This window comes from Macrobrachium nipponense, chromosome 1, assembly GCF_015104395.2.
Source record: "Macrobrachium nipponense isolate FS-2020 chromosome 1, ASM1510439v2, whole genome shotgun sequence".
NCBI classification, from domain to species: Eukaryota; Metazoa; Arthropoda; class Malacostraca; order Decapoda; family Palaemonidae; genus Macrobrachium; species Macrobrachium nipponense.
In genome coordinates this window covers 131,299,918-131,321,217 of record NC_087200.1, presented here as the reverse complement: position 1 = coordinate 131,321,217, position 21,300 = coordinate 131,299,918, and the positions used below count along the sequence as shown (strand labels likewise).

Sequence of the window (21,300 nt, the reverse complement as noted above, 5' to 3'; positions counted from 1 at the left end):
TATTTTCCTCTAATAGTAATAAACTCTTCAATGAAAATGTGGAATGGAATTTTCATTTGCTTAATCAGTTTACTATGGTACTGCCTGGTTAATAATACAAATGTTTAGTGTTAGATCAATGAATGTATGGTAAATCTGCCATAGTTGAGAGGAGAGAGAGAGAATTGAGAGAGAGAGAGAGAGAGGAGATGAGAGAGAGAGAGAGAGAGAACGAGAGAGAGAGACCGGGGAGGGAGAGAGAGAGAGAGAGAGAGAGAGAAGCAACTTTTTCAGGGACTGCTAATGTTTTCTCTTCATCTATTTATTTATTCATATTTCTAGTTAAATTGGTAAAAAAAGCAAATCGAGAATGAAACAGATCATAGTGCCGTTTATAATTGTTAATTAAATGTGGCAGCATAAACAACTGAACGATAACAGAGGTTTGCTATTTTGCTACAACAAAAAATTACTGTAGTTATGTTTACAAATAATGTTAAGTAGAACAGGACTTTAATATTTTTGCATTATACCTTTATTTGGTATGGAGAAAATATTGGCAAGGAAATATAGTACGTACTAATAAATTTAAGCTGCAGTTGTAGCTGAAGCTGAGAACACATTATGTTCCCACTGTCACTGCTAATGGCTTTAAATTATGGTGCATCAGCAACATGGGTGCAATTCTACCACAAATAATAGTGGAGAAAAAGTATTTTAATAAAAACATACTGGACATGAAAGAACATATTTTACAGTTGTTTCACGTCGATAACAGATAAATACATAAATATCGTATTATTGTGAAATAGGATGAAAATAATGAACGTGATCAGTTTTTTTTTACACAAAATAACATGCTTCCGACACTATCTATTAACGAAAAAAATAACAATCGAGCTCACAACAAGACATACATATCTAAGTCATAATTAACTTAAAAGCACTTCATATAACAAAAAATAACCTACTTATGCTAAATAGAAGCTAGAAAATTGCTCTGAATCAAGTAAGTAGGGCGAAATAACCCTGCCTCTGCCCTCAGCCAATTTTTCCAAACCAAAACATAGATCGCTTTGTTTGTATTTTATAATATTATATGTAGTATGTAATTTGAGACTACATACAGTATTATTGGATACACTGAAGTAAAGCATAACTTTTAAAAGAGGCAAGGAAAAAATGCATATTTATTATATACGTACCAATAACCAGGCAACAGCGCCATCTATTAACAATAAAGAAACTAAATCTAGTTGGACATATTTAAGTCAATTTCAACTTAAAAATGACAATTTGTCCAAAATTGCATTTTTCCTAACTATACAAACCTGAGGTCCTTTTACAATAGGAAGGTACTAGCGGCAGCTGGATAGGTCGTAAGCTTTCGAACAAGGGGTTCGGTAGTTAACTGCTTGTCCGACAGGCGCGCGCGCGCGACTGGTAGGTAAACAAATCACTTTTGCTTTTGGCCCAAGCAAAAACTGCAGAGTGAGGGGTGGCATGAGGTGGGGCTATGTGTAAAAGGACCTCAGGTTTGTATAGTTAGGAAAAATGCAATTTTGGACAAATTGTCATTTGTTCCGACACGGCATACAAACCTTCGGTCCTTTTACAATAGGAAGACTCACTTCTTGGTGGGAGGAATCTGAGTCTTTTGTGAACAGACTGGTGTTCGCCCAACTTGTGGAATGCCTCCCTGGTCGTAAGAGCGAGGGAGGGATTCAAGCCTCTGTCCGATTGATCGGGGTGTGTGCACCGCAGGATCAATGGTCAGACCTCTGGACCAAGTACTAAGAGAGAGGCAAGCGTATCTCTTCGTACCAGCAAACAAGAACAAGTTCCTATTTGCAACGAGGCAACATAACGTTATGGTTTGTCTCGTTGTTGGCATCCACTTCCCCCCCTTGTAGGAGGAAGTGGTGGATATTCGCTCCCATCCCTAGTGAAAGGGATAGGATGGGGCTCTGTCGAGTAGCTCACCGCATCTCGTCCTTATCCAGCAAGGTGATGACCGTATCCCCCTACCCACAGGTAGGAGGGGTAGAAAAAGATAGGAAGAGAAGCCAGTCACTCTCTCATTCACTTATCTATTCTTACAGTCACACCTGCTAGGGTCTGGGTTAGCTAGACAACGTGTTGAGCAGCCACCACGGGTCCTAAGGAAAACGATCCAAGGACCTGTGGGCAATATCCAAAAGGTAGAAGGAGGTGCCAGTGGTCTGGTTGTACCAGGACCCCTGCCTTCAGTACCTGCGCCACGGAGAAGTTCTTGTGTAACTCGAGGGAGTGTACTTCTAGGTCATCTTGGTGCTGACGAAGAGTCTTCAACACTCAGCCTGGGATGTCGAGTTTCTTCAGAAAGCGCGGTCGCGCTTTCACAGGACAAAGCAGCATCTCTTCGCATCGAAGCGGTGAAGTCCATTAGGGAAGGGGATTGTGAAGGACTCTAACCGATCGTCAGGAACGAAGGGTTCAGAGTCTTCGCTACGAATTCGGTACGAAATCGAGCCGTCACGAATCCCCATCCCCTGGATGCTTGACTTCGCAGGAAAAGTCATGCAATTACCTCAGAGGAAAAGAAGGGAATGGTCGTAGACCTATCCCTCTTCTCACTTCGGTGATGTCCTGTACCCATACTGGTCTATCCGTCTGCCGCGACGTTGTTGTTCTCGGTAGATGGATAGGACACCGACACTCAATGGTGGGTGTCGATGGTATGGGTACTGTGACAAGCCGTTAGGACGAAGAAAAGATTGTTATGGAACAACCGAACTAAGTCCACAGCGAAGTTCGTAACAGACTTGGGCGCTCTGACAGCTGCCTACTGACTGCGTTCGGTAGGAGGCAAGTGTCCAAGCACCCGAGCAAGTCACGTGACCTTCGCCTTAAAAAGGGTTATGCCAAGAGACTAAACAAATAATTTGTTCGTCACCGATGCCAGAAGGCAAGGTGATGACTCTCTTAAGGCATGTGCCCAACAGGCGAAAGTCAATTGCCTTCTAGAAGACGAGGTCCTTGATGGCAAGATATCTCATAGTATAGTTGATTCTCGGGTAAGGAGAAACAAACACTATGTGACGTTGAAGACGAAGGTGTACAGAAAATGCAACCTACGTCTTCACAGCTGAACCGAGAGAAGGATTCTCAAGATTCTGAACCTGTGCTACAAAGACTGAGAACGCTAACCGCTATTGATTGCTGTCCGGTGAGGATCGTAGTTGCAATAAAAGCGGAGCGCTTCAGTAATGAAGACAGGGAAACTACTGCCTGAAGAACTGCTTCTCATGGGCTGAACATTTGGAAGTAGAGCTGTCAGGTCGGAGAGTAGGCGATGTCTTCTGACATATCTGTTAATTCGGGGCGAGCAATGAAATTGCACACCTACGAATACAAGATATTTTGAAGACAAACTCAGATGTCTGCAAAAATCATTCGCATTATCGCAGTGCGATGCAGCGGTTGACTAGTACAGACTTCTGTTACCGTGCGGTAAACAGAAAGATGAAAGAGTCCAAGAGTATCTCTGTTGAAAATTCTCGCAATGGTCGAAGGCGATGAAATCGAGCGTTCACAGCAGTAGATGGTCCTTCATTATTGCGAGAATCCCGTTAATCAGAGACCTAAGTCCATGATTGTTGGGCAGAGATACGGTTCGGTAGTTCAATCCAACCAGGGGAGAGAGAGACGTAACCGACCGTTCATCTCCGAGACCTAGCTGATACTGAGCCGCTATCAGGCAGTTCAATACGCAGTAGCTCTCGGTGACTCGTCATCCTGAGTTGCCAGGTAAAATCCATTATTCCACGAAGGAATGCGTTCGGCTAGAACCATCGAGCATAAAGAATACGCTCGAGCAAATTATATTAACCGAAACGGATTTCGGTAAATACAAAAGGCAATGATTGGGGTGTTGTCATGACAATACCAAGTATCTAAAATCGAAACTGATAACTGCTGGGAGGTTGCAGGCAACCCCGAGTTGCAGTTCAATTAAGATACAATTCGTCTCGGTCACAAACCGTAGAGTTAACTACGGTATGCGCCTACCCCACGGACAATTCAACTGTTAAAGAATCATGTCGCTGAGGGTAATATACGTAGTATATTTTTATTTGTAAGGTTCTGTACCACGACCTCCATCCTAAAATCTTTTCCCCTCGAGGAATGAGAATAAGGATTGGAGATCGACCGCCTTCGTTCTCTAGTCAAGAGAGTGAAGGAGAAGTCTTTCCCAAGGAAAGCTTCAATGGTGAACAGAATACCGAAGACGATAGTTCAAGCCAAACTGGAAGTTCCCGTCCGTTCTTCTCTATTCCAGGTTAAGCGCCTACTGTGAGATACTCTTCTTTCAGCAGCAGTCTTCCTTCCAAATGCTAGAAATTACAGGAATTCGAGCATAGCGAGGTTCCCGATTATCGTGTAACAATTATCGGGGATTCTCGCTCACTTTGGACCGTGGTCTCGCCTAAGTGTTTGGAGATCGTAAAAAACTCGAACACTCTTGAGTGCGCTAGAAATTCCGTAGAATTCTAAGCACTCTGCGAAACCCCCCCACCACCGAATTCGTCAAACGATATCGGCTGGTGGTCCTCTCGATTCCCGTAGAAATCGAGAAAGGGGCAGGATCCCTCCTCAATGACCGGGGCTTACGTCAGGGAGGACCCGAAGGTCCCCCCGGTAGCGCAGCCCCTAACGTGGGATCTTACATGAGAAATCTCTGTAGGATCCCTCCCCTTTCCCTCGTAGCCGTAAGGAGAGAGGGAATGGGGGAGGATTGGATACTGCCTCGCCTTCCCAGCGGAACTAGCAGTTGGAGAAGAAAAGGAGCAGCCATCGCCTTACGGCGATGGCCTCTCAGAGCCTGGGAAAACGTATCGTAGGAGAAAACGTTTTCCCGAGGAGGGTTACGAACTCATACTGTAGGTAAGTGTCTGCCGCCACTGTGAACGTCGTCTGGGTGGGGCTGATCGACACCTGACAGGAGAGAGCCGATACCGCTCCGACTCATTCCAGTCCTCGTCGAGGTCGAAACCTCAGGAGGACCGAAGGGGTATTTAAATACGGTGCCGAAGGACACGTAGAAACGCCTCTGTCGCAGTAGAGGAGGTGAAGTAGCTTGTTCGACCGGCCAGAACTGAGAGAGCCTTCTTGTCCGGAGACGAGAGACTACCTGGTTCAACACAGTCGGCAAGCTCCGATCGCGGCAGACCCACCGTCGATTTGGGTTCCCTCTCGGGCCCCAAAACGACTCGAGCCGAGACGTGGCTCTGCTGGTGGGAGCGGCGATTCTTCCCCGAGGTCATTGTGCTGACGAATCAGCGCCGTAACCTCGGCAAAGTTCCTCTGGATCTCGGAAGTCACAGCATCTTGCAGAGTGGGACCGTTAAGCCCTTCGAACAAGAGCATATTCCGAGAACCTTCCTCCTAAGGAAGGGGGAACAGCGACAGCCCTCTCGGTCTTCCCCATCCACTTGCGCATACGTCCTGGCCGGTCAAGAAACCGTGCCTGGCACGTAGGGGCGTCGTGGTGGGATCATGAGGGGCGCACCCCTCACGATCACTCCTCAATACCTCGCTCCTCCCGGTGTAACCCGAGGAGGTTGAAGGTACGGGAGAGGCAGACCTGACGCTCCCTCGTTGCTCGCTGGCAGAAACCAGCAGGCTTGGAGGGCTGCAGGCGATCGTCAACCGCGGTGGCGATTCGAGCTGCAGGCCTGGTCGAACCGTCTCGCTGTGGAGAACGGCTGGACTGAGCACAGCGGCCCCGATCTCGAGTGTCAGAAGAGCTGGTGCTGGTTGCCGTACCCGGTCGCTTTCTGTGAGAGCGACGGTCAGGCGACCTGCAGGCTCCACTGTCACAGTGAGACCGGTGCTTGTCCTCACGGCACGTCACGTCGCTGGTTCCAGCCGTGGCTGGCACCGGCGAACGGGTAGGACCACGTCCCCCAGCTCAGCCCGTGGTCGGTCGTGGACCGTCACGTCCCCTGGGCCCGGGGTAGCCAGCTGTTCGCCGCGAGAGTGAGAGCTGGTCTGGTGAGAGTCGCATGAGCGGCTGTCACCAGTCTTCCGCCCCGTGCCGTGAACCTGACGCTGAGCGGACTCAGAGGTCTGGTTCCTGGCTGCACGGTCGCTGGTAGACGACCGTACACTCGGTACCTCCCGCGAACGAGAGGCCGAGACGGACCCTGATGCAGTGGCAGAACCACTGACACCAGGCGAGGAAGTACCGGTGTTAGCCGGTACCCCTCTGGTCCCGTATAGTCTTCTTCCTTGCGGAAGAAGAGACGGGCCCCGCTCCCGAAGGAGCAGGAGGACCAGCGGAAGGAACCCTCCCGTCCCACCGAGGTGAGACGGGTCCCGAGAAGCTCCCGAGGGAGGACTTCTTAGGAGGGAGGAGGCAACCTTCTTCTTCTCGGCTGTGAAGCCTTAGAAGTCGAAGGGGAAGAGGCGGCAGCCGACGACGATGAAGAAGATGAAGACGAAGACGACGACACCCTTCCTCCTCTTCTTCGTCAGCTTCCTCAGGACAGACGTAAGATCTGCTATCCAGGGCGGAGCCGGGGCTGCTGTAGCCGAAGCCACAGGGCCCGGACGCACCTGTACAGACAGACCAAAGTCTGGGGTAGTACCACCACGAACCGGGACGACATCAGCAGGTATGGGCATATCCAGGAACAGCAGGCACAGCCAGCACAGCATCGGTAGGGACAGCCAGCGCAGCAACGGCAGGGACAGCCAGCGCAGCAACGCAGGGACAGCCAGCGCAGCAACTGCATGGACAGTCAACCCAGAATCGGCAGGTACGGCAGGCAGCACCGGAAACACAGGAAGTGGCAGCAGCAGCCAGCAACATCCTGGTACCGGCGGCAGGTCCAGGGGCGAGCTCTAGGGCAGCGGAAGTGTGGTCGCTGCAGCGCGGCAACCACGAGCGGCGGCGGCACGACCCCCCTCTCGGTACGGCGAACGGCACTTCACAGCGGCTGTAGGCAAGACTGTTACCACGTGAGGCGAGTACACCAGGTGAGGAGGGACGTCGTCACCTGGTGCGTGGTCACCACTCCATGGGTGACCGCAGTAGGCCCAGACATAGAACCGCAGCCCCTGGACACTAGCACGCCCTGCAAATGGAAGGACGCCCATACCTCACCAAGGTCCACCCTCGTGGCAGTAGCACCTGCGGAAATAAACAGTAGTAGCGATTAGTGGGGGGGGAAGTTTCCCCTCGCGCGGGGGGGTGAGCCTCTCCGAACGAGTGGAAGACCACTAATACAATTGTACATCGGGCACCGAGCGCCCCTCCCCCGCGCTCGACGGATCGGGCGAGGAGAAGAACGCCGATAACCTCCCCCCCCCACCCCAAAGGGGGAAGGGCCATCTGTGGGAGCTGAGCGGGTGGGGGTTCTCGTTCCCCACCCCGCACAGTACCCATGTACCCAACAACAATATAAGAGCCCGAGAGCAATCGTGCCATCGCGGCCCGAATGCAAGGGCATAAGGATCAATTCCCGGACTGAGCGGAACTTGAACCAAATGAATATTGATGCTATCAATAATAAGGAATAAAATGAAAATGCATCTTGCATTACGATTCACTTCACAATGAATAAGGGCTCGGATCGAGCGCATTTGCGCCCTCCTGGTACCGAGCGCAAGGGTAAAAGGATCCATTCCATTACCTTTATGGATCAAGGTTTATGGAAACCTTGATCCATAATGAATTGATGCAATCAAAATATATATGAAAATGAAAAGAATACTGCGCTTGCGATTTCACTTCATACAAATAACAAGGGGAAGGATCAATTCCCGGGAAATAGCGGAAACATTGATCCCAGTAAACAATGCAATCTCAATAAAAATGAAAATGAAAAAGAACTGCACTTGCGATTTCACTTCATTCAAAATAAAAAGGGGAAAGGATCAATTTCCGGGTAAGCTCGGAAACTGATCCAAAAATGAGTATTGCTACAATCAAAATAATATATGAAAATGAAAAAGAATACTGTACTTGCGATTCCACTTCCATACTGAATAAGTTTTCCAACCCAAATATACGCTCGGAGCGAGCGCTCCCGCCCTCGGCACGAGCATACACAATACGAGGATCATTCTGGGAAAATGAATTCCCGCACTTACGCCCTTGCAGTTCCCTGGCACTCGGGTAATCGGAGGGCGTGGTGAACCAAGATCCTTTAATTCACAATTGAATTCAATGGGAATAAATATGAAATGATTGTACTTACAATTCAGTTTTCACTAGATAAATAGAAAAAGAAAAACACAATCATGCGAAAGCAACGACGATGAAGCGGGCAGAGAGCGATGATACACGTCCACACGCCAGCAGGCCGAAAGCAAAAGTGTTTTGTTTACCTACCAGTCGCGCGCGCGCGCCTGTCGGACAAGCAGTTAACTACCGAACCCCTTGTTCGAAAGCTTACGACCTATCCAGCTGCCGCTAGTACCTTCATATTGTAAAGGACCGAAGGTTTGTATGCCGTGTCGGAACAAACATTCATATAAAGAAAAATAACCTTGTCACATATGAATAAAGTTTCTGGAGATTAATTTATATTAACCAGAAGCAAGAAAATCACTGAATTGAGTTAAATACGTTACAGCGAAATTATCTTCATTCTGCCCTCATCTGGTTTTTCCCAACCAAAGCATGATCAGTTTGTATTTTATAACACAAATAGCAATACAAGACTACATACAGTATTATTGGATACTGTGAAATACATAACGGATAACCTTTTAAAAGAGCAGAGGGAAAGATGCATATTCGTTGTTTGTATTTTATGAGGTGGTCTCGGCATCTAACCTAAGAAAGTGTAAACCAGACAACAGTTCTGTAAACCCTACAGAGTGGCAAAACCCAGTTATGAATATATTTAACAAGCGCCGCTAACCGATAGCAACAGTAACTGCAGGGTGCCTGTATGTATTATCTCATATTGGTACTATATTACAGATTATAAACATTGCCATCTTACACCATATGCATATGATATTGTTTACATTCTCAGAATCTCGGCTAATTGAGTACTACCAACATCTATCTTCATTGCCATTAGCTGCTAGAAGAAATATAATCTGGATAATTTTTCTTGTAAATTAAGTTAAGTTGGGTTTCAAATGTGGCACATTACTTGATTGTACAAGCAGTAAGTGTGATTTCATAAGTCCAGACATCACTTTCACATGTCCGTTATTCATTTTATTTTGCCTTGACTATAATCTGCAGCTTTAATTTACTGGTATTCTTTCTTAAGACCTCCATAGCATAAAGGTTGAATAAAGTGTATTTTATTCATACTTATAGAAGCTCCCGCTGTGAATCGGCAGGGTTTTATAACTTGACACCTTTAACGCAACTCTCGATAACTGCTTCATAGTTATGGTAAATGATGTCAACAATTAGCCGTTTCTCAATTCGGTTGTTTGTGTTGGTTATTGTTATTATTATAGAGAATAGTTTATCTAGACCTCTGAGCATAACAATGGCTCTTCTCGGGCTGGTTTCAGGAATAAATCCTGAAAAAAAAATTAAGACTATTTAGGAAACCAGTTTTACTTAGGAACATGATGATCCTATTAAATACAAAATCTTTGCCTTCAGCAAGAATGTCTTTTAAATTTAACGTTGAGTTTTGAAAATATGTTTCTTTGATTGTTCCAAATTGGACACTCACCTGGTAAGTGTTGGACAGACATTGGTTTCTGGCATGTACTACATTTCATTCGGTCTGGATGTGGATTTGACATCAAATGACCGTGTGAAAATGCATTATGGCCTATACGTAGTCTTGTTAGTAACACTTCTTTAGCTCTTTCTTTTTGAGATGATGACATCCATGAATTAACTTCACTTTTTATATTTCCCAGTTTGTTTGTAGTTGGCACTGATGTCCAGTCTGTTTGCCAGTCTTGATATATTACAGGCTTGCTTTTAGCTCAAGTCTGGCTTTCATGACTGACATTCCTGTCCTATTTATCAACAACTGAAGTTCTGTGTTGTATTGGTAAAATGAGCATTCTTTAGATTTCTCGTGATGGGCTAGTCCACAATTAAGGGATTTTGATGAAGGAAAAATCTATTTCTGGGGGAGACCTGTGTCGCCCGGTGAAAAGATCCTGCTTTCCTCTTTTCTAGTATAAATAATCTCTAAATATACCAGAGAAAAAAGTTAGCATGGTATGCAGAGGTTACTACCTCACACAAGCACCCAAAGGGCGTCGGGTATAAAGTACTGGGCTGTGGAAGCCACAATTCACAGTCTCCTGCTAATTACAGGTTTCCTCCCCAAACCCCCAGAAGGGGAGAGCCGACCCAACGGCAACGCCTCCTCTAGCCTCAAACTACTACCTATCTGATGGGCAGACGGCACATATCGCCATTATTACGGCATATTTTGTATGTGTCCATACCTTGAGCACTATGTACATTGTAGTGGATTTGGAATGTAAGGACGAACTTCTCTATTTTGCCAGAAAATTTTAATTTTAAATGGGAGGTCTTGGCCTGTAAATTTTATTTTGGCAATGTTGATATTTTTATTCTTGTCTTTCCTAATTGAAATTGTGTATATTTGTAGATCGTGAATATTGTTATATCTCAATTTTAAGGAGTCTAGCAGTAGTTGTTTTGAAGGAAGTTCTTGTTCATTGTTGGGTAGGATGACTGTACCCTGTACATAATTCAATGTTTCATGGCTTGTAATTGTTACTTTTATATTATTTATTTCCGTTATACTTAAAAAGGCAGTGGAGTGCTTTTTATTGGTTACTTGGATAAGCCATTCATTGTCTTTGATATGTTTACATTCCATGTCCTGTGTTAGGTAATATAGGATATAAGTTAAGTAACTTGTTTTCTATAGTATCGCTGCTGAGATTTTGTTGTCAGTTTTGAGGACTAGAAATCTTGACCAGTTATCTGGTCCAAAGAGGTCATCAATGTACCAATGTGGGATTAAGTTGATAATTTTTGTTTCTTTTTGGTCCTTGTTTTATGTACTTTGCTTGTCTATTAGGATTTTTATATTTTTCTGTATTGATGGGAGGATTGTCTCTAATTCAGAATTATTGTTCATTTATTGAGGACATGAGAACCAGGAGGTGCTAAGCGCCATCACCGTCAAAACCAAGATTTTCACAGAAAACGGTACATCGTAGGCATAAAAATTTTTCTCAATGTGCTTTATGGCACTTTCTGGCCCTACAACATGGTCGAAAATGCCATAGAAGTCAATGCATGTTTCGCCTGAAAAATTTGTAGCATGTATCGAATAAATGCTTAGAACCAGGTGTCATCTCGCATCGCGTCCCTCCACCACTAAGCGTCAAGATTTCCAGGGAAAGCAGCAGCCAATCACAGTGCTTCGTCAATGAGTGAGTAGGCGTCTCAGCCAATCAGCGCTCACGAAGCATAGCGTCACGGGATGCGGCAGAATGTAAAGAAAACTCACCCACCTCCCCCACTGACCACCGATGACAACTTCTTGCGCGGATTGGCTTATGTTGCTTTGATGATGGTGTAAATCAAAAATTTTTATTATCATTAATATTATTAATAATTACTGTTCTTTTTTTCACATTATTTTGAACAGTTTTGGGTGCATTTACATTAATATTTTGGTTGTTTTTTTTAGTATTTTTTATGTTTTTCTGCATTGGTATTTTTGGGGTATTTTTTGGTACGTATTTTCCTATAAACTTTGATATTAATACATGATTTGGAACTGTTTTAGGATGTATTTCCATTGATATTATTGTTGTTTTTTTATTATTTTTATGTTGGTATTTTCCAGTATTTTTTCAGTATTTTCCAATAAACATGGACACTAATAATGAATCTTTACTGTATTCTGTGTATTTACATGATTTGGAATTGTTTTAAAGTGTTTTTCCATTGGTGTTGTTTTTATCATTTTTGATGTTCGTCTGTCTTTTTGGTATTTTTTTGGTATTTTCCTAAAAACTTACAAATCTGACACTTACACATAAAAAAACTAAGATCTTTAGCTTTAAAGTGCAACAAACCCCATGTTAATACCTATTATAGTTACCAAGCTACAAGACTTTAACGGTCTTACGACGATTGGACGTATTAAACGTCGAGATAAATTGTCTCCCGGGTGCCGATTGGACGTATTAAACGTCGAGATAAATTGTCTCCCGGGTGCCGATTGGACATATTAAACATCGACATAAAATTTTTTTTTTTTAATTCGCTGAAAAATACTTATAGGCCTACCAGCCGAAAACTTTTGAATCATGCGCCTTGGGGGATGCTGGGAGCTCACGGATCAAAGCGTTGTATTGTTTACAATCGTTATGCAGGCGCGCTTGCGAATTTCTTTCTTATCGCACTAAAAAGTATCAGTGACACTTCTCAGAAATTATTTTGTCACTTTGACATAATTTTTGCACCATTTTAAATTAGCCGTTACATGGAGTATTATATATGAAAATATGCGCAATTTCATGTAGAATAAATAAAAAAATACTCATGATTGTAGCTTTTATCAGTTTTGAAATATTTTCATATAAATAACGATAAGTGCCAAAATTTCAACCTTCGGTCAACTTTGACTCTACCGAAATGGTCGAAAAAACGCAATTGTAAGCTAAAACTCTTATATTCTAGTAATATTCAATCATTTACCTATATTTTGCAACAAATTGGACGTCTCTAGCACAATATTTCGATTTATGGTGAGTTTATGAAAAAACTTTTTCCTTACGTCCGCGCAGTAACTCTTCCGATAAATTTTTTCGTGCGATTGTCGTAATGTTTGCACCCATTTTAATTTGCCGTACATAAAGTTTTATATATGGAATGTGTGCAATTTCATGCACAATACAACTAAAAACAACCCATGGTTGTAGCTTTTATCAGTTTTGAAATATTTTCATATAAATAACGATAAGTGCCAAAATTTTAACCTTCGATCAACTTTGACTCGACCGAAATGGTCGAAAAAACGCAAATTGTAAGCTAAAACTCTTTTATTCGAGTAATATTCAATCATTTACCTTTATTTTGCAACAAATTGGAAGTCTCTAGCACAATATTTTGATTTATGGTGAATTTATGAAAAAAAAAAAAAATTTCCTTACGTCCGCGCGGTAACTCTTCCGAAAAAAATCAGAAGTTTTTCATGTGACTGTCGTAATGTTTGCACCATTTTAAATTAGCCGTTACATAAAGATTTATATGTGAAAATGTGCGCAATTTCATGTAGAATACAACTAAAAATAACTAAAGGTTGTAGCTTTTCTCATTTTCGAAAAATTTGCATATAAATCACGATAAATAGAAAAAAAAAACCACACATTCGGTCAACTTTGACTCTACCGAAATAGTCGAAAAACGCAATTGTAAGCTAAAACTCTCACAGTCTAGTAATATTCAGTCATTTATCTTAATTTTGAAACAAATTTGAAGTCTCTAGCACAATATTTACATTTATGGTGAATTTAAAAAGAAACTTTCCTTCCCTCCATGCGCGATTCTAAGCCACAAATCTCCGAAATGCGTACGTCGCATTCTCGTTATATTTGCTCCGTTTCATATTAGGCATTTCATAGAGTTTTATATAGAAAATGTGCGCAATTTCATGTAGAATACAAGAAAAAATAATTGAAGGTTGTAGCTTTTCTCATTTTTGAAATATTTGCATATAAAAAAATATATAAAAAAATTCGACATTTGGTCAACTTTAACTCATCCGAAATGGTCGAAAACTGCAATTGTAAGCTAAAACTCTTACAGTATAGTAATATTCAATCATTTATCTTCATTTTGAAACAAATTGGAAGTCTCTAGAACAATATTTTGATTTATGGTGAATTTTTGAGAAAACATTTTTTACATCCGCGCGTTACGAATTCATGCATCATTTTGTGATAATATTTTCTCTGTGTTGCTTTGATCGTTTTACAATGTGTTATATACCAAAATGATCGCAATTTAGTGTACAATACAACAGAAAAAAATTAACTTGTTAGGTTTAACCGTTTTCCTCACAGCGTGATTTGAATACAATTAATATATGAAATTTTATTTGTTTTCGCGCTATCATATATCGCATTATTTATATATGATAATGATATTTTTTTCATTTCTGATGGTTGCATACTAAACATCAGGCAATGACAAAAAAAGGAGCCAAAAATGAACTCTTAATCTTGAAAACTAAGCACGCTGTGATTTTTTTAAAAATATATTTTTTCCGCTTCGGCGCTCACTCCGAGACCCCCTCGGCATACGGGAGACGATTTTTATTATACCCCTTCGGCGTAAGAGGGTTAACTTGCAATGACTCCTTTTTTAAAAATCAGTGCTTAGCACCTTCTGGTTCTTGGCGCCTCATATATAGTTCCATTGTTATGATATTGGAGTTTACCAATTGATTTTTGTTTGTTTCTTTTTTTACTTATGCACCTAATTAGTGTTCTGGCTCTGCTACTTCACTTGAAACAGGGTGTTCCTTTGTAGTATTTATAGCACTTTCATTGCTTGAGGCTGTACCAAGGAAATTTGGGAGTGACATGACAATAGTCATCAACTGTGCCGGAGTTTTTCAATCATGGGGCCCAGGGGTACTCAAATCATTAAGTTCAGTAATCATAAACATATTTGAGATAGAAAAAAAAATCTTGAAAAGATATCATTGGGCCTTTGCAAAGTTAAATCTTCCGCCAATGGCACAAGTGAGAAATGACTCCCAAATGTCTGCATCCTTACCCTACCCCAAAAGGGGATGGCATAACATGATTAGTATGGCCCAAATGTAAGCAGAACCCACTTGCTCGGACTAAAAGTATAACGATTATACAATTATCCCCATCCTAATCACATTATGGGCAAACTGGACAGAATGCCAAGAGTTCTATTCCTAGAACCAGGCCCGTCACCTGGAATCCATGGTCCAGCTCCACAGAATAGTTCTACCTGAAAAACAGGTCCGAACATTGTCAGATAGATGATGGATCTACCACAGTTCTCACTATTTTGCTGTATGTCCGTAGCATTTCCATTTCACACAAGACTGTTAACTTGGAACTGACTAATCTGAGGGACCAACTTTAACCTGCTCATGTTTTGGTCTCCCAAGTTGTATAAATGAAAGATCTTCACTTCACTGACTACTTATTACAATGAACCCCAAAAGGAATAGTGCCATCAGTGCACCTCACAAGGTGCACTGTATGCATTACTTAAGATTCTTTCCAGCATCCCTTCTGGCCCTAGCTGCAGTCCCTTTCATTCCTTTTACTCTACCTTCATTCACATTCTTCCTTCCATCTTACTTTCCACCCACTCCTAACAATTGTTTCAAAATGCAAGTTTTCCTCTTGTTACACCTTTGTACCTTTTATTCTTAATTTTCCTTTCAGTGCTGAATGACTATGGGTCCCAATGTTTGGCCTTCTGCCTAAATTATATATACAGTGGACCCACATTTGCGTTCTCGGCATTCCTGGATTTCTCTATGGCCCATATCTACCTATTATTAACAGGAAATTCACTGTATTTTTCTATGAGAAATATCCAGAAATTACAGTTTTTCCATATCAATTCATGATTAACCCTTTAACGCCGATTGGACGTATTAAACGTCGATATAAATTGTCTGTTGGGAGCCAATTGGACATACGGTACATCAATATAAAAAAGTTTTTTTTTAAAAAATTCGCGGAAAAATAGTTATAGACCTACTAGGCGAAAACTTTTGAATCATATGCCTTGGGGGATGCTGGGAGCTCACGGATCAAGGCGTTGTTTGTTTATAATTGTTATGCAGGCGCGCAAACACGAATTTCTTCTTATCGCACTAAAAATTATCAGCGACACATCTCAGAAATTATTTCGTCACTTTGACATAATTTTTGCACCAATTTATATTAGCCGTACATGGAGTATTATATATGAAAATGTGCACAATTTCATGTAGAATACAACAAAAAACAATGCATGGTTGTAGCTTTTATCAGTTTCGAAATATTTTTCATATAAATAACGATAAGTGCCAAAATTTCAACCTTCAGTCAACTTTGACTACCGAAATGGTCGAAAAATGCAATTGTAAGCTAAAACTATTATATTCTAGTAATATTCAATCATTTACCTTCATTTTGCAACAAATTGGAAGTCTCTAGCACAATATTTTGATTTATGGTGAATTTATGAGAAAAACTTTTTTTCCTTACATCCGCGCGTAAACTCTTCCAAAAAAATCATTGATTATTTTGCCCGATTGTCGTAATGTTTGCACCTCCCCTTCTGGAACACATCCCTTGTAGGCCATTACAAAGTAATAAGAAAACAATTAAAAAATGGGCTCAACACGCTGTGGATACCAAGGGAAAATTGATCTGAAATTAAGGAGATACCTTACACCTCTGAAGTGTGTGTGAGAGAAGGAGGAGAGTAGAGAGAGAGGAGAGAGAGAGAGAGAGAGAGATAGAGAGGAGTTACACTCGGAACGGTGGTGTGTGTGTCGAGAGAGAGAGAGAGAGAGAGAAGAGAGGCAGAGAGAGAAGAGAGAGAGAGTACATGCTACATATTGCTATTTCTAGGAAGTGAAATTATACAGTGCTGCTGGTACCTGCCCATGAGTTGTCTAACTTCCAAAAGTACTGATGCATTTAAAAACTAAGAATCAAATACAATCAGTAATATTAATGGAACAAGTAAGTCAATAAACAAAGTTACAATGTAATAACTTACCCCATACTGTTGTGTGGATTTTCTGTCCCAGAAGTACAAAAAAGAGATTTGGGAAGAGCAGTGCAGCAAAGAATATAGTTCTCCCTGTCACATCAAACACCTCAAATACAGGATATACCCATAGTCCACCAAAATAGGCAATATAGCAGATCCTGTCAAATAAGAGACAAATTTCTGCTGTAGTAAAAATAAAATACTCAAACTAAATATAGTATTTAAGCTTAAATATCACTCATGTCTTAAAAATCCTTAAGCTATGGTATAAAACAATAGTCACAAAATCATATTTATTTTTATTTTTGCAAATTTTGTTTCTTGCATACAAACCATTGCTTTACATATTCCTAAGCATCAATTAAAACTGCAAAAGGAATAACATGCTGATCCACTTGGAGAGATATCCCCAATAGTCAGGAAAACTTATCTTGTTTCTCATCTGTTATCATCATGATGAGGCCAGCAATTTGCATGTACAACATAAAATTTGTATTAAAAAATTTTCAAGTGTATATCACACGAATTTTTTTTACACAGCTAAATAGTTACTTGGGCGGGATGGAGACACAAGTCAACATTATTTTTTTATTAGGGTGCCACCAACAGATAAAATAACTTTATGTTGACCTATGGAAGATTATTATAGCCTGATCTATAAGCTATCAGATATGTTACGCTTTGGTTGGCTGAATATACAAAGGTAATGGTAAAATGTTATAGTTAATATCCAGATACATGTCTGGGGGGAACAGGATGAAAAAAAATAATAGATGAGTGAGAAGGTAAAGGTAAAGTGTAATGTATCAGAATACTCGGTAAACAGTTAATAAGATGAAAGAAGCATCTCAAGGAGTTATGACTGGTACTACATTTGACAGAAATAGGGGATGGTACACTACCCTTGGCCAACCAAATAAGTGTTAACAGAAGTAGAAGGTTGCTTAGATTCACACTTGCATTTGAGGCTAGTGAATAAGTACTCTGAACATATTAAGCCTTGTAATTAACAGCTCCTTAAATATAAGACTATGGTAAGGCTGAAAGAGAAAAAACGTTTCTTGGGTCAAAAGGAGTTAGGTATACCTATCTTAAACACTTCAATCGACAGTTAAGGACATACAGAAATTCAGTTATCTACCATTTGTACCTTTTTCTGTAACAAATTTCGGCTCATGAAGAAAAGATATCTCTTTTACTTTAAAATTAAAAATTAAGCAGCATAATACAGATCACATTTACATATACAGGCAGGCCACAGGTTACGACGGGTTCGGGTTACAATGTTCCGAGGTTAAGGCGCTTCTCAATTATATTCATCAGACATTATTTCCAGGGTTACGACGCCTACAACGCTCATCTGGCAGATGAAATATGACACCAAAAATGCAAAATAATCAATATTTGAAGGTTTTTTGGATGAAAAATGCAATAAGAATGCATTTTACATAGTTTTCAATGCACCCAAAGCATTAAAAGTAAGGTTTTCTTAGGATTTTTGATGATGTTCCGGCTTGCGACGCGTCTCAAGAATGGAACCCCGTCATAACCCGGGGACTGCCTGTACATATATATGCATTATGTTTCACTCATCATTTTGTAGTCTGTGCCTTTTGATTCAGTTAATGTTATATATCAGTGTATTTCACTGTTCAAATTAATGATATTTTACTCTACTGTCTGAAGTACTGTTTGCAAGTTATTCATTTTTTCTTCACAAATGAAAATTTAAAATTATTTGGATACTTACCTACTCTTAAAGTTAGCTTATATCTTTGTGCCAAGAGGTGCAATCAGCATTAAAAATAAAACAAGATAACGCTTGGTTAACCTGCTAGGACTGTCTCTGTAATTGCCTGTTTCCCACCAGGTGGTGCTAGAATGTTTACGCTCGTCAAAAATCTTCATGACCAACCGCTAAGATATGGGGCAGCTGGGTAGGTTTCCACTTTAACAGTAGGTAAGTACGTATTCAAATAACTAATTTTATTATAAAAATTTTCATTATTTGGAATGAATCTTACCTACTGTTAAAATGAGTTAATTACCACATTGAATGAGTATGGTGGGTTAGTGCAGCCATAGAAACAATGTTCAGCCAAGCGAACTAAAAGCTTCTTAATGAAGGGAAAAAAAGTTTCTCAATGTTCCTGCCTGTGTGATCCTTCCAGGCAAGTATTGTTGCCAGACGTTGGAACCATAACATGGTGTAAGGGTCTCATAGTGAGACTTGTCAGAGTATCCTTACTGGAAAAAAGGACTTAACTTGTAGAGGGTACTAGTGACTCCTGTGCCTGATTCGAAAGCCCATAACCAAACCATCCAAAACTACAGACAACTACCTCCTAAACACCATGTATCCTCATGCACCCAAAAATCAATAGCAGGATTCCTTAACACCTAACAGTCAGACACAAAGCAAGGTTACTATCTTAATTGGTTCAGGAGAAAGCCTCCTCACTGCAACAATAGGACTGAGACCCAGCTTTACACTTCATACTAAATTTGAACATTTAGCAGAGAATATGAGGCAAAAACAGTTTCATCTCTCCTGAGCTGCATGGCAACCTTTTCTAGTGAAAGGTTTTAGAGGAAATAATGATGTGCTTACAGCATGAAAGCCATTAGGATTATTTTCATATTTCATAAAAGGTAAATGCTCAGGAATCAACTCTGTGCATACTGACTTAAGCATTCTTATACATAAGCGTATTTGGCCTCCTAACACCACAGACAAATTCTTAACTCCTCCTCTTAAGGTTTATGTCTGTCCAGATAAACCCTTCAGAGTTCTAACTGGACATAAGAAAGTCTTCATTGCCTGCCAAAGCAGTTACCATAAATTAGGTGCTGTCACAAATCTGGGAAGGGCTTTCACTTCTATATCTTTTCTCCAAGCAATGAAAGAAAAAAAAGAGGTTGCCACTAGAACAACGCCCACATACGAGAAAGAGCTTGAAGCTTACTAATCCACTTCGCCACAGCAAGAGCTAAAAGAAAGGTGTTTTTGAAGTTTTAAAGTGATGCCTTATCAAAAGGCTCAAACTGAGGTTATGTTAAAATCTGAAGTGAGAGGAAGATTTTAAATTTCTAGCACAAAAGATTGAAAACCTCTTAAAATTTATCCTGAGCAATATTTTAGTCACCATGATGCTGAACTGAATATATACTGAATACAATGTAAAGCTGTATCCGTTTGATCACTGAGACAGAAAACCTACTGTACCTGAGATACTGGCAGAACTCCAATCAGGATACCTAGTGGAATGAGTTCTGGATATCACACTGGACAAGCACAAAGATCAATAAACTGACCAATGTTATTGATACACTAGTCTAACAGTGCAGGGCCCTTTAGACTTAACGATTGCTTCCTTTGCTACTCTAGAAATGCCCTTAGCTCATAATAGACCATTGACCATCTCCATGCAGTCAGATGAAGCATGTGGAGGTTTGATGGAATCTTCCCACACAAGTCTGTCTGAAAAGGTCTTTCCTACACAAAAGAAGATGAACAACTACCACCAGGAAAGAAAGTTAAGGAAACCATTCCTTTTGGGACTACCACTAGCTATCAAAATCATTCTTGTTCTTCAAAGATCATATCTTGAGTATTTCCTCAAAACAGCAGAGTAAAAGAATAAAGGTTTAGATTTGACCATTCTTGAAGGAAGGCATCAACTGCCCATGACTGAAGATCCTGGCATGGGTAGTAGTAAATTGGAAGTGTGTTTAGGTCTTCTCAAAGGTTTCATAACTTCTGGCAAGCCTGAGGAAGGGGAGACTATCTAACTTCTGCTGAGCTGGACAAAACAGGTAAAGGAATGATATTGCCGGACTCTGTCCAAGGGAAAACGAAGTTCTGTGCTAGCCTAAACAAATCTCTTGAGCTGTGTCTCCTTGTCATCTTATGTAAGAATCAAGAGGTTGAATTATGGGAAAAGACTGTGATTGTATTTTCTCTGACTAGCTGTTCTGTTTATGAAAGAACACTCCAAACTGCCAAGAGCTGTAGGTTGTTTATCTTCCAACCCCCTTTGCATCAACAGTTCTCAAAATGGCCACCCAAATTTGACTCCAAGACATCTGAGGAGAGTGTAAAGGTTCTTGAGGTCTAAAAGCCAACCCATTAAAGTTCTCAAAAGTGGTATGAAATTATCATACCATATCTCTGTTGGTAAACCCCCAAAAAGAAAGAGCTGATCTTCATCTCAGATAAACATTTGACTTGATCAGAAAAGCATAAATTAGTCAACATTAAAAAAAAATGCCCAGCCCTGATGATAAACAAAAAAATTCTTCACCCTCAATGTCGCCAGAAACAAATTGGTCAGAATCAAACAGTCATCCAATACGAGAGAACTCTGATACCAAGAGAATACGTGCAGTGCTGTACTAGGACCAAACGCAGAGCTTAGAACTGGAATACTTTCCTATAGAAGAAAAGTGTTGATACTTCATCAACTGACAGTGTACCAAGATATGGATATATGCACATGTTATACATGTTGACAGAAATCATCTTTTGCCCCTCTGAAAGGCCAACAGGACCAAACTGAATGACTCATCGAAAAGGGAGTACT

The 21,300-nt window shown here is 41.1% G+C and overlaps 1 protein-coding gene across 8 annotated transcripts in view; it reads right to left on the bottom strand.

Moving 5' to 3' along the window:
- The window catches only part of LOC135219630 (androgen-dependent TFPI-regulating protein-like), a 165,795-nt gene that overhangs the window by 77,067 nt on the left and 67,428 nt on the right, over positions 1-21,300 (bottom strand). For all 8 annotated transcript variants that reach the window (XM_064256552.1, XM_064256556.1, XM_064256558.1 and 5 more), the window contains one exon: positions 16,724-16,875. In XM_064256552.1, coding sequence (XP_064112622.1) covers positions 16,724-16,875 — 152 coding nt within the window. The remainder of the gene's footprint in view (positions 1-16,723; positions 16,876-21,300) is intronic.